Source organism: Petromyzon marinus, chromosome 32 (assembly GCF_048934315.1).
Source record: "Petromyzon marinus isolate PM22_M1 ecotype Great Lakes invasive population chromosome 32, UKy_Petmar_22M1.pri1.0, whole genome shotgun sequence".
Taxonomy (NCBI): Eukaryota; Metazoa; Chordata; class Hyperoartia; order Petromyzontiformes; family Petromyzontidae; genus Petromyzon; species Petromyzon marinus.
In genome coordinates this window covers 14,097,025-14,111,560 of record NC_133698.1, presented here as the reverse complement: position 1 = coordinate 14,111,560, position 14,536 = coordinate 14,097,025, and the positions used below count along the sequence as shown (strand labels likewise).

The window sequence follows — 14,536 nt, the reverse complement described above, 5'->3', positions numbered from 1 at the left end:
CGCGATTGGAATGTGGATTCGGTCATTCCGGCCGAAGTGGAATCCCTCCTACGGTGTGAATGGACTCCTCCATTCCCCCACAGCTGGCACTGTTTTGGAATGTATATGTTTTACATTATGGGGGTGTTGTGGCATGTGGGTGCGCTCACCACTACCCCGCTCAGATAAAATGGAACAAACCCCCACCCCCATTTAGGGCAATCGACTGACCCATCTTCCCTCAGTGTGAAGCGATTTTGAATCTACCAATTTAATACGATGGGGAGGGAATTGCAATGTCGGTGCTGTCATCGCTGCTCCATCGAGACCAAGTGGAACAACTTCCCCCTGGACAAAAATTGAGTGAATTTGAGTCCCCCCCCTCCAACTACCTTCAACGTGAAATGTTTTAGAATCTCCCATTATCACGTGATGGGGGGGGGGTGGAATTTGGGTGCGGTCACCACTGCTTCAGCCTGAACAAGTGGAGCCCCCTCTCGACCCACCCCGCCACGGGTGTGTGGACTCGCCCCATCTTCCTCCAGCGTCCGGCGTTTTGGAATGTCCCACTGCCACATGCAGGGGGCGTGCAGGGTGGCGGTTGTTTCAATTGCAACACGTGTGCATGTACCTCCCTGTCTATAAATCCACCGCTAGGTATGATCTGACCGTACTTTACCGCGCCGGTCATTAATATATTACAGTACAGTGCGTGCAAAAGAAACACAGTTCATGCGGTGTCGGATTATCCGAGCAGCAAAAGTATCTCCATAAGTAGCTACGGGCCCCGCATTTTCAAGGTCCCCGCGCTAAATTATTTCAAGTTACCAATTCCGGTTCAGTGATTCTGCACTTGTTCTATTACTACAGTACTATACCACCTTCAAATTTTATGAACGACTGGGTGTTTAAGGTTCGCGATTTGTCGTATTATCTGGCTGTATAGCAAATGAAAACATAAACTTTACTATGCACGGTCAAAATTTGTGTTTTAATATTGATGGGGTTTTTTTTGTTCAATGTAGGGCCCCTTTCTAACATCATATGCTACAGGTCCCGCACTTAGTTTAGTCCGGCACTGAGTTCATGCAGAGACAAGTTCGACCCGAGGAACTTGACAGCCTTAGCGTCTCTCAGAGAATGACGCCCGCTGGTGGCCGGGACATCCCCACGACAGCGCCTCGCACGCACGCACCTAGATTCCTCACACTTTTATTGCCCAATAACACCTTCATATGTAGAGGACAGTGGAGCTTGACGGAGTGGGGGTGGGGGGAGAGGTATTTTGCACGAGCTGTGGTTCCTCCTTTTGACGCGGCAGTGCATCACAAGTCTGAGATTATCGTGTGCATGCAGCAGTCAAGTAAATGTCCTGCAAAGTGAAGCAGACCAGTGGTGGAAATCTACATCCGTATGGTGGGGGCCAATTGTATCGATGGGACACCCACAAAGTGATACGAATGTTACTGTCCCCGGAGGGAGGAATGATGAGGGCTGCGTCAAACAGGATTTGAATTTGAGAAGGATTTTAATTTGAGAAGGATTTGAATTCATAACCTTCCAATTGCGAGCCACTCGCTCCACCAGACGAAGCCACTCGTGACACTCACGTTGAAGCAAGATGACTTGACACGCGAGTGGATACGATGCAAGGCGATGTAGCGTGTGGTTTTAATTGGGTTTATTTGTCGCGTTATGATCGCTCCAAGCTCACACAACTACAAAGCGTTCAATAAACGGTGAAGAGTAAGCGATGGTGGTGGTGATGAGGATGATGGTGGTGACGATGATGGCAAGCATTGTGATGATAATGATCGTGGCGCTTATGACCATCATTCTCATTACATATTGATGTGATGATGTTGATCATGTTCATGTTATGATGACGATGGTGGTGATGATAATATTGCTGTGAAAGATGATGGTGATTGCAGTCATGCTGATCAATATATCCATCAATATAAGCATGTTGATAAATGTAATGGTGGTATTTGCTGATCGATATTATGACATTCATTGCGATGATGGTGATGATAATCATAGTGGTGGTGGGTTTTGGCAAGACACAGAGCCTCTGTTTGATGTGCCCTGGTGTTATCACTGACACGAGACAAACGCACCGACGCTTACACAAAGACAGAGATCCCCCGTATAGCCTCAACAGACTTTTGGGGAAAGTGCAGTTAGCGGGCACCTACACTGACACACACACAGACAACCCGACACAAAGACAAAAAAACCCGTATAGCCTTAACAGACGGTAGGGGGCAAGTGCTGTTAGCGAGCAGCTATGAAGGCCGACACTGCACACGAGGGGATGGGTGGCCAGCACCACGCCCGACCGCCTTTGTCTCCCCCGTGGCGATGTTTACACATAACACCGGGTACTCATTTGAGTCTGAGTCGGCCTAGGGGAGGCCTGGGATCGGTTCAGATACTCGTGACCGGTGGTGGCCATAAGCGGGAATCGAACTCGGGTTGTTGGGTTCGTATTGCAGTGCGCTAACTGCTACACTACCGCTCCCCACATACTGACACATACCGACACGTACGGTATATATGTAGGATGAACTTCTTTCGCACCGTACGTAGCCACCCGTGCGAATCAGAGGTGCGGGACACACAACATTAACGCCGGGTTCCAAGTCTGTTTTGTGTTGTTGCTCAAATAAGTGTCAATCATTAAGTACTCTCTATTGAGGTTGTGGGAATATTCGGTCTTTTAAACATCTAGCGTTTTAAATATGGACACACGTGAATTAACTTAAACCATTCCACGCATTTTCTCTGGTAAATATCACCGAAATTAAAAACCACGTCTCAGACGGTGGAGGGGAAGGATTCCCCCCTCCTCCTCCTCCAATGCCCCCGAGGTCACGCGCTCAGTGGCACTGAATTGTCACGAGATTCAGTAAAAACATGTCTCAGTCGTGTCCAGCAGCTGTCTGTTCGTCTCCTTGTCCAACGTCGTCACTCTGCTTGGGCTAACTCAGCATGACACGAAAACGTCATTTGTATCCATCAGAAAATCGTTCGATGTGGAACAGTTACCACTTGCATGGCAGATCTATTCCAGAAGAGCGCCACAGATGAATGAAATGTAAATAAAAAGACGAATGTCCTCCAGTCGTGAACGTGGAGACGGTCCCCGGGAAGGAGGCATCCTCCTGCTGTTGTCCGCTAGCCGTGTTGTGTTCGTGAGCGGTAGGGGGATCGATCCATTGAAACATCCGGACCGCGAGGACACCGTGTAGCCTCTTCCCGCACCCATAAAGCGCGCGGCGACACGTACGGCGACACGTACGTAGACATGTACGTAGACATGTACGTAGACACGTACGGCGACACGTACGTAGACATGTACGTAGACACGTACGGCGACATGTACGGCGACATGGACGTAGACGTGTACGTAGACATGTACGGCGACACGTACGGCGACACGTACGTAGACACGTACGGCGACACGTACGTATACATGTACGTAGACACGTACGGCGACATGTACGGCGACACGTACGGCGACACGTACGTAGACACGTACGGCGACACGTACGTATACATGTACGTAAACATGTACGGCGACATGTACGGCGACATGTACGTAGACATGTACGGCGACATGTACGGCGACACGTAAGGCGACACGTACGTAGACATGTACGGCGACACGTACGGCGACATGTACGTATACATGTACGTAGACATGTACGTAGACATGTACGGCGACACGGACGTCGTGGAACAAGCGGCACGCGCGAGCGAGTCGAAGCCCAACATCGAACTGGGAGCCCCTTGCCTATCAACAAGTGATGGTTCGCCAGCAGTAGTTCGAGCAAGCCACGGCTGCTGACGAGGCAACGATATTCGAAACGGGTCCAGAGTGGTGACATCTGTTGGAATTATGCGCTGCCACAAGGAAGGGCCGCGTGGTGCGGCTGATGTGGTATCAAAATAAATACTTATGTATGTTGGTTATGTGGAGGGACGTGATATATGTGATGAAGGCGTGTTGGTGTCTGCTTGGTTACTGTGTTCGCTGGTGAGATTGATCGGTGTGTGTGAGAGAGACACGCGCACACGTCCGTGCAAAGGCCGTACGACCGTGGAATTCGCTCCGATTAAAAACATAGAAACCAGCGGTGCAGATAAAACCTTAAAACACGGCTCCGAGTTAAAGAGTGAAACGTTAAAACCGTGAAACATTAAAACCGGCTCTGGGTAAAATGAGCGGAGCGACGCAGCACAACGCGGAAACAGCGACAGTGGCCGAAGGAGCACACGCGTGTGGGAATGATTCTGAAGTTGCCATGAGCAGGCTGCATCGCCAATCTGGTAGGGGGGCTCGTCATATGGATTGCCCCCCTCCCATCATGAAGTTTGTGGTGGGGGCATCTTCAATCCAGATGTGTTACACCTCCCCACGAATTGTTACGACGGCCCGACTTCCAGTGAACGTGGAACCGTTCTGACCAAAGTTGGGCCAGCGGTTGGTCCCAATGGTTCCAACCACGAGTGCCAACGTGGGCCCCACCACGAGCCAATGGCCTCAAAAAGTCTTCCCTCAAATGATATGGATCCAGATAATCCCTCATCTGTCCGGTCACCAATTAACCCCCCCCCCCCCCCCCAGCACTAATTAAATGGAGTGACGGCGTTACACCCGATGTGTGCACGAGGGAAACACACACAAGTCTGGTTCCACAAAAAAGATTTCCCTCAACAGTTGTCAGGGAAATGAATTATCAAGGAACTACATTGTCAAGAGATGGGTCGCCTCGTTTCTAGCGACACGGAAACATCCGGCGAACACGAGGAAACATTTTGGCGGGAAACTTGAATCTGGAAACATTCAAGATGAATATTTTGGCGGGAGACTTGTATCTGGCGACGGACACGAGGAAACGTATTTTGTTGACATGTATCTGGAAACATGTATCTGTAAACATACGTGAGGGCACATGTATCTGGGATCATCCGTAAACATGCAACGTTGGGCTGACGTTGGCATATTTACCGGGACGTGTCTGGGAACGTACATGCATAAATCACGTATCCTGGAACATACATGAGAAAACATTTTTTTGGGCATGTTTCCTCATATTTGTTGGGCTTCAGAATTATTTCAAATTCATAGCTGATTATTCACTATCATCATCATCAACAGCATCGTCAGCGGCGTGTAGACTACAGTCGCGATTACACCACACGCCTCACGCCGCTACTAGCAAACCTCACATCATGCAATGGGTATACCTTCTCTGCACACTGCCTGCACCCTGCCTCCCTTCAGCAACGACTCCCACCCTCCTGCACCCCCTCGCAACCAACCCTCTCGCAACTCCAGTCTGGACTCAGTCAAATATCAGATCTAGGCACAATGCCTCAGGCATGGATGCGGGCTTGGGTTGCCCCCCTCCGAATCCACCCGAATCCACGGGTTGCACTGCGAGTTCAACCTTGGGTTTGTGCCTCTCCTGGAGCCCTGTGTAACAGCACCGAGCATTTCTTATCCCAGGTCGTTGGTTAGATCGGCGTAGACATCGCGTGACCAGAATCCACAGCCCTTATCGAGAGGTATACTGGATGCGGTGTGCCGGGCGTGTACATATTTCTCGGGTCGCCAATCCGGACAGACCCGGCGGAACATCTAAGCCGCCAAAATCTGCGAATCTAATCGATGCCGCCCGCTCCGATCGGCAGCAGCTGGGATGAGCAACCGCACATCAGATCGCAGCCAGAGGCGACGTGAGCACGCTCGGCCTGCCAATCGCACTCTGACAACAAACTCTGCTGCCATGGGCAAGACATTGACACTACGCCACAGCCCGACCAAGTTGCCGCAGTGGGGCACGGCAAACTTGCTGCCCGTGACAACGGTGGCCCTCAAACGATTGCGACTTTCCAATGCCTTCCCCTGTGGCGGTGAATCGCACAGTGGCTGACACTGTGCTGTGACGCTGCTAGGAAGTACACGCAACTGTGCAGGCGCAGAAATACTCGCGAGACAACCGGTGACTGAGTGCGGAGCAAAAATCAGAAACAGCTTTGTTGCCCGATCGAAAATATTCTCCACTCTGGGCCCCGATCAGCACGGCTAACATCCTTGCAGTGGCAGATGGACATCTGTTTCGAAGTGAAAGGCCTCATTGTGGCCGCCGTGGGCCGTATGAAATGAAGTCGCGGGCCGTGTTTGGGCCCGTGGGCCGGTAGGATCTTCGCCCCCTGCGCTAATCCTTCCCCGAGCGTAGTATCGCGACTCTCAGGGACAGGCCGCGGTTGCCGTGTGGGACTGGGGTAAAGATGAGGACGGGGGGGAGGGTGGGGTTCACAAAGGTGGAGGGGGCCGTTGGGGGGTGGGGAGGTGGCCGCAGGGGTTCAGGCACTGGACACCTTCCCCCTGCCGCCCCCCGCAGCAGCCTCCCCCGCTCCCGCCAGGCCGGCTTCCTCCCCGCGCTCTCCCTCCCCCTGTTGCTCATGAGTGTCGATTCCGCCACGGTCCCCTGCCTGGTGCTGCGGGGATGAATTCACGAGGGGGTCCTTCCTGTGGGGGAGCGAGGGGGGGACAGAGGCGGGGCAACAGGGTGCGATCGTACAGACTCCACGCAGGAAGGGGCCTTAGTCGATAATCGAACCTCGGCCCCTTCTTGCTCCGAGACGCGAGCGTTACCGGGGCGCTGCCGCCCTGGTACATCACAGAACCCTGAGAAATGGCCTCCATCCAACGGTGGCTTGGGCACGGATGACGTTAATGATGATGATTATGAAGATGAGGAGGTGCATCGCGGAGCGTACTTGTTGTCGGGTGAGCCGCGTGCCCGCGCGATGTTCACGAGCTTGCAGGTGATGCACGCCAGCAGCGCGAGACCCACGGCGCCCCCCACGCAGCCCCCCACCAGGATCACCAGCGTCTTATCCTCGCGTGGGACTGCGGACAACAAAGACAACGATCCCCAGGATAGCCTTCATCCAGGCTCTTGGGAAAGGTGCTGTTAGCGAGCACCTACGAAGGCTGGAACGGCACACGAAGGGGGTGGGTGGCCAGCAACACGCCCGGCCGCCTTTGTCTCCCCAGTGACGATGTTTACCCAACGCACCAAGCACTCGTTTAAGGTTGAGTCGACTGTCATTGATCGTGAGTTGGAATTAAACTTGGGTCGCCGGGTTCGAAGCAAAGTGTGCTAACTATTACACCATCGCTCTTCCTGCACACACGTATACACATACAAAAATCCTCCGTATATCCTTAACAAGGCTGTTGGGGCAAGTGGTGTTCGGTGAGGACCTATGAACGCCAACAGGACACACACATCCGGCAGTTCGCTAGCGTTCCTTCAAGCGAGCCTGACTGCTTACGAGGCTCTTAATATCGAAACCAGTCCAGAGTTTCATGGCTCTGTTGAACCAAGCCTAATGTATAATCTCGGGATAATAAGATCATCACATGGGATAATAAGACCATCACATGGGATAATAAGACCATCACATGGGATAATAAGATCATCACATGGGATAATAAGACCATCACATGGGATAATAAGACCATCACATGGGATAATAAGACCATCACATGGGATAATAAGATCATCACATGGGATAATAAGACCATCACATGGGATAATAAGATCATCACATGGGATAATAAGATCATCACATGGGATAATAAGACCATCACATGGGATAATAAGACCATCACATGGGATAATAAGACCATCACATGGGATAATAAGATCATCACATGGGATAATAAGACCATCACATGGGATAATAAGATCATCACATGGGATAATAAGACCATCACATGGGATAATAAGACCATCACATGGGATAATAAGACCATCACATGGGATAATAAGATCATCATATGGGATAATAAGACCATCACATGGGATAATAAGACCATCACATGGGATAATAAGACCATCACATGGGATAATAAGATCATCACATGGGATAATAAGACCATCACATGGGATAATAAGATCATCACATGGGATAATAAGACCATCACATGGGATAATAAGATCATCACATGGGATAATAAGACCATCACATGGGATAATAAGATCATCACATGGGATAATAAGATCATCACATGGGATAATAAGACCATCACATGGGATAATAAGACCATCACATGGGATAATAAGACCATCATATGGGATAATAAGACCATCACATGGGATAATAAGATCGTCACATGGGATAATAAGACCATCACATGGGATAATAAGATCATCACATGGGATAATAAGACCATCACATGGGATAATAAGATCATCACATGGGATAATAAGATCATCACATGGGATAATAAGATCATCACATGGGATAATAAGACCATCACATGGGATAATAAGATCATCACATGGGATAATAAGACCATCACATGGGATAATAAGATCATCACATGGGATAATAAGACCATCACATGGGATAATAAGACCATCACATGGGATAATAAGACCATCACATGGGATAATAAGACCATCACATGGGATAATAAGATCATCACATGGGATAATAAGATCATCACATGGGATAATAAGGTCATCACATGGGATAATAAGATCATCATATGGGATAATAAGATCATCACATGGGATAATAAGATCATCATATGGGATAATAAGATCATCACATGGGATAATAAAACTATCACATGGGATAATAAGACCATCACATGGGCTAATAAGACCATCACATGGGATAATAAGATCATCACATGGGGCGGGGGCATCAGTACACGACCGTCGCGTGGCAAGGCACGCACTCTCAGTGAGGATGATGAGCTTCATGGTGCTGAACCCCAGCTTGCGCTTGTCGGTGAGGTGGCGTGCGCTGCAGTTGTAGACGCCGCTGTCGTCGATCCGGGCGCGCAGCAGCTCGAGCGAGGCGGAGCCGCGGCGCACGTCCCCGCTCCACTCCAGGCGCCCGCGGAACTGGTTTGACACCACGTAGCTCGGGCTCCCCTTCACCATCGAGAACAGCTGTGCGGGGGAGAGGGGGCACACGGGGTGGAGGGCATGGGGAGACACGGGGGCATGGGGAGACACGGGGGCATGGGGAGACACGGGGGTATGGGGAGACACGGGGGCATGGGGAGACGCAGGGGTTAGAAGGGGCATGGGGAGACGCGGGGGCATGGGGAGACGCGGGGGCATGGGGAGACGCGGGGGCATGGGGAGACGCAGGGGTTAGAAGGGGCATGGGGAGACGCGGGGGCATGGGGAGACGCAGGGGTTAGAAGGGGCATGGGGAGACGCGGGGGCATGGGGAGACGCGGGGGCATGGGGAGACGCGGGGGCATGGGGAGAGACGGGGGCATGGGAAGAACCTAGTTCGATTCCTGCTCACGACCAATAACAGTGGCGAATATATATTAAGGCGTTGTTGTGTTGTCCTTGCGTTATAACCAAGTGAAATGTGTTTCACGGATAGTCCGTGGTAATTCCACGGTAGATGCGTGGCGAACGCTCACGGAGATCCGCTTGGAGGTCGCGTTCTCGGAGTAGAACCAGTGCACGTTGATGAGCTTCGAGTCCATCGTGTAGCACGAGACCAGGGTGCAGGGCAGCGTCACGTTACTGCCGTTCAGATTGCGCATCACAGACGGTGACACCACCTCGATGCACAGCGCCGGGTGTCCTGTCGGGGGGGGACAGGTGGACACCCGCGGAAGAGACACACGGGGAGCACACGGAGAGAGACAAGGAGACACGGAGAGAGACAAGGAGACACAGAGTCACGTGACTGCTGTTCAGAGCGCGCATCACAGACGGAGACACCGTCTTAATATTAAGGGCCTGGTCGTGAACTTGCGGGGAGAGGGCATTTATGAATTCCCCCAAGAATTTGAATTTCGTCAAATTTCTTTAAAAAATAATCATACTTTGGAGATGGGTTTGTGCACATGCCATTAGGGTTACGTGGCCGTCAGCACAAGTGTCGAGGTGATTGTAAGGTGGAGAACTATTCAAATTAGATTGGTCAACAACAGGGTGATTTTAAAAAGCCCGGACAAAAAAAAACACTAATTAAAAACGGGGCTGATTGGGAGACCGTGAGGAGCAATAAAGGAGATTGGTGGAGAGTCGGGAAAAGTTCCTCGAAGACGGAGTAAAGTCCAAGTTCAAGACTTACTAGGGCTGGAATTTCTTAACACACACACGTGTGTGTGTGTGGAGAGCGGTAGTGTAGCGGTCATCACGCGGCGCTACGAACCCGGCCACCCGAGTTGGATTATCGCTCATGGTCAACACCAGTGACGGTTATCTGAACCGGTCCTGGGCCTCCACTAGGTCGACTCAGCCTGAAATGAGTAACTGGTGCGGTGTGTAAACATCGCCACTAGGGAGATCAAGACGGCCAGGCGTGGTGCTGGTGGCCACCCACCCCCTAACTAAAACATTTTTTTTATTTTACCAGTTAAGGTCCGCTGAGTTACGTAGCTCTTTTTCAGAAGTGACCTGGCCACAAATGATAGCTCAACGAAGTGGCTTATCACGTGGAAATTTATATCAGCCAATTACTCTAAACGCATGTTTCTAAATGTGGAGGGAAAAAAACAGAGGACCAAGAAAAAACACACGACTACGGGGAGAGAGACATGCAAACTCCAAATATACAGCAACAGCAGGCGTCAGGATCGGGATCGAACCCACGACCGCCTGTATAGCAGGCGAGGGAGTTAACATCTCGCCACCGTGGCAACCCACAGGTGCTCGCTAACAGCACTTGCCCCAACAGTCTGCTAAGGCTACACGGGGGATCTTTGTGCGTAGTCGAGTGTGTAATTCTATATGTGCGGTTTTATTATCGTTCGCTCAGTGTTGATAACGAGTCAAGCTGATCTCGGATAAATTTCACCCCCCGGGTTGCCCGCCACCCCTCCCCCACCCTCAACTCCCTCCTCCCCGCTCCCTCAGCCGACCGTGTCTCTGTTTCACAGTCCCACCGTGACCTCTCCCGTGTCTCTATCCCCCGTGTCTCGTACCGCTCGTGAGGAGGAGGAGGAATGTGGGGACGAGGAGGAGGCTGACCCAGACTCCCGGGCGGAGGGGGCGACTCGCGGCCATGACCTCGACAATCCGAGCCGTCCCCTAGCGCCATCATCAGCATCAGCTCCATCATCATCACCACCACCAGCAGCAGCAGCAACATCATCATCACCAGCAGCAGCAGCATCATCATCATCACCACCAGCAGCAACAGCAGCATCATCATCACCACCAGCAGCAGCAGCATCATCATCATCACCAGCAGCAGCAGCATCATCATCATCACCACCAGCAGCAACAGCAGCATCATCATCACCACCAGCAGCAGCAGCATCATCATCATCACCACCAGCAGCATCAGGTTCAGCTTAATTACCGGCAGTTTTATCAGCAGCAGCTTCATTATCACCGGATTACGATTATGATAATCTCTGATGTTATTCGCATCATCACCATCATCAGCTTCATCAGCAGCTTCCTCGTAAATATCATTATCGATCATGAGCATCATCTCCGTGATCAGCAAAGTTACCTCGTAATCACCACATCATAAACAACATCACCATCATCATCATCACCATATTATACAAACCAGTTATTTCATCGTATCGTATTTTATGGTAATCGCTTTCATCATCAACATCACCATCTTCTTGGTTCTTTCGGTAAAGTCACGTAGAATGGGAATAAAATAATGAAAATAAAACATAATATAACAGCGCTGTCGTCCCGACAGTTCTGTTCCTTCACCTGAAGAAGGCTACTTGTGTTGTGGCCGAAACGTCGTGAGAATTTTATTTTATTATGTTTTAATTTTATTATTTTATTTCCATTCTACGTGACTTTACCGAAAGAACCAAGAAGATGAATCCCTGCAGTCACAAAAGCTTTAAATCGAAACACCACCATCGTTTTTAGCGCGGTATCAATCACATCATCATCAACATTCACCTGGCATCATCATTTATAATTTCCACACCACCAAAACATCATCGCAATAACACACTCGCCATCACTACCACCATCACATCACCATAGTGCCATCACCATCAACCCATCACCATAACAACATCACCATCAACCCATCACCATAACAACATCACCATAGTGCCATCACCACAATCCCATCACCATAGCAACATCACCACAATCCCATCACCATAGCAACATCACCACAATCCCATCACCATAGCAAAATCACCACAATCCCATCACCATAACAACATCACCATCAACCCATCACCATAACAACATCACCATCAACCCATCACCATAACAACATCACCATCAACCCATCACCATAACAACATCACCATCAACCCATCACCATAACAACATCACCACAATCCCATCACCATAACAACATCACCATCAACCCATTACCATAGCAACATCACCATCAACCCATCACCATAGCAACATCAACCCATCACCATAGCAACATCACCATCAACCCATCACCATAACAACATCACCATAGTGCCATCACCACAATACCATCACCATAGCAACATCACCGTCAACCCATCACCATAGCAACATCACCATCAACCCATCACCATAGCAACATCACCATAGCAACATCACCATCAACCCATCATCATCTGCAACTCGCGCTTCCCACTCGCGCGCTGCTGCCCAAGTGTCGCACGCAGGAAATCAATAATAACATCAATCCCCACCATCATCACCATCATCACCAATGTCGTCACCATCATCACCCCCCATCATCAACATCCCCAACCATCATCACCGTCGATCCGTACCGCGGGAGCTGATGACGCGTGCGCAGTTCCCGGCGATGAGCAAAGCCGCGGAGATGATGGTGATGAGAACCGTGGTGATGGTGCCTTCCACTGCGCCAGTAGTGCTCACCTCCCTCCTCGCTGCGGCTCCCGCGTCTCGCTCACGCCCGGTCCGAAATCCGGGCTCCTCGTTTTGCGTTCCTAGCTTCAGACCCCATCGCTGCAGACTTCTCTATAATCCGGGTTTTGAGCGTTATGCTGTGAACTACGTACTCAGAGTTTTGTGTTCCAGGATCCACGATCCGGGTTCCTGATTTTATGTTGCAGAATCAATGCTCCGTGCTCCGAGTTTCATATTCAAGCCCTGACATCTTTGATCCATGCTCCGGGTCTTGGGTTCCAGAATCCAAATTCCGAGCTCCGGATTCCGTGTTTCAGACCCCATGTTCCACACTTCTGGGACTCTCACTCCGTATGTTTCGCTTCCGTACAAGCTGCTGCAGGTTTCGTGATCCAGGCTCCACACTCCGGGCTCCGCGATCCGGGTTTTGTGCCGCTGGCGTAGCTAATGGTTCCGAGGATGCACGCAAGCGTCCTCGTCCAGCCGATCAAATATCGCACCCGGGGGGACGCGCGGAGCAGGCGGGGCGAGAGGCATACAATTAGCTGGGTCGAGAGCGGGGGGGGGGTGCTCGCTAATAGTACTTGTCCCAACAGAATGTTAAGGCTACACGGGGGATCTTTGTCTTTGTGTGATGGGCGGTAGTGTAGCGGTTCGCGTGCTGCGTTACGAACCCGGCGACCCGAGTTCCATTCCCGCTCACGGCCATCACAAATGAGGATTATCTGAACCGGTCCTGGGACTGCCCCATGTCGACTCAGCCTGAAATTAGTATCTGGTGCAATGTGTAAAACATCGTCACTAGAGACAAAGGCGGCCGGTTGTGGTGCGGGCCACCCACCCCACTTGTATCCCGTACCGGCCTATGGTCGGCTGCGAATGAAGTTCTCCATACACGTGGGTGCGTGTAAGTAGAACTTGCCCCAACAGTCTGCCAAGGCTCTACGGGGGATCTTTGCCTTTCATGGTGGAGAGGGGGGCGCGGTTAGTGAGGGGGGGGGGGGTTCGTAAGGTGATGGATGCATTTGTGCTGTGCGTTCGTGTGTAACGGCGATGTTGATTCGTGTTGGTTTGGGTTTGTGATAATGAGTTGGTGGGCGTGTGTGTGTCGGTGTGATGATGTGTGATGGTCTGCAATCGTCTGATGACACAAGGTGGGGTGGCCAGAACCACGCCCGGCCGCCTTTGTCTCTCCCCGGGTTTCGCGCATCTCGCACCTTCCCTTGAGAGAGCCCAGCCACGTGTCTTCCACGAGGTGTCTCCACGGCGCAAGCCAGTCAGCTGCTGGGCATTCTACGACGTGTGGAACTACCTTCTTCAATATTCTCACGCGAAAATCCCAGACAGAATGGAACGTCTCGTTGGCCCAGGGCATCAGGTGACATCGCCAACACGCAATCATGACAGATGCCCCGTGTAGCCTTCATAGAATTTTGGGGCAAGTGCTGTCAGCGAGCCCCTATGAAGTCCGACACGGCACACGAGGGTGTGGTTCCAGAATACAAGGATCCTTCTTCGTGCTGATGAAGGGCCATATTCCGAAACGTTGCTCAGATTGTTTTCAGCACATGAACAATGACCATTGTCCGAAACGTCGCCTGTACATGCATACAAACCAACAAAATAATTTCTGATTCAACCGCATTAATTGATCAATCTAAACAGTTTTCGTTGAAACCTTCTGCTGCCAG

General features: G+C 51.0%; 1 protein-coding gene across 3 annotated transcripts; it reads right to left on the bottom strand.

Moving 5' to 3' along the window:
* Positions 1 to 1,645: 1,645 nt before the first annotated feature.
* Positions 1,646 to 13,133, bottom strand: LOC116948224 (sodium channel regulatory subunit beta-2-like). 3 transcript variants are annotated; one of them, XM_032964717.2, is made up of 6 exons: positions 12,855 to 13,133; positions 10,976 to 11,081; positions 9,461 to 9,627; positions 8,753 to 8,969; positions 6,775 to 6,907; positions 1,646 to 6,523 (listed from the first exon to the last, which is right to left on the bottom strand). In XM_032964717.2, the coding sequence occupies exons 2-6, from the start codon at positions 11,055 to 11,057 to the stop codon at positions 6,358 to 6,360; spliced, it is 765 nt and encodes a 254-aa protein (XP_032820608.1). In that variant the 5' UTR covers positions 11,058 to 11,081; positions 12,855 to 13,133; the 3' UTR covers positions 1,646 to 6,357. The 3 variants fall into 3 exon arrangements, with proteins under 3 accessions (XP_032820608.1, XP_032820607.1, XP_075927456.1); XM_032964716.2 differs by having other exon boundaries at positions 12,746 to 13,132; XM_076071341.1 differs by lacking the exon at positions 12,855 to 13,133 and adding an exon at positions 12,662 to 12,684.
* Between the last annotated feature and the right edge of the window lie 1,403 nt (positions 13,134 to 14,536).

Bases quoted from the DNA above. Each gene is read 5' to 3' on its own strand.
- LOC116948224 (XM_076071341.1), bottom strand. The intron at 9,628-10,975 runs GTACGAGACACG...CCCCCCCGACAG, and splicing joins CCTCCTCCTCCTCACGAGCG to GACACCCGGCGCTGTGCATC. The intron at 8,970-9,460 runs GTGAGCGTTCGC...TCCCCCGCACAG, and splicing joins CGACCTCCAAGCGGATCTCC to CTGTTCTCGATGGTGAAGGG.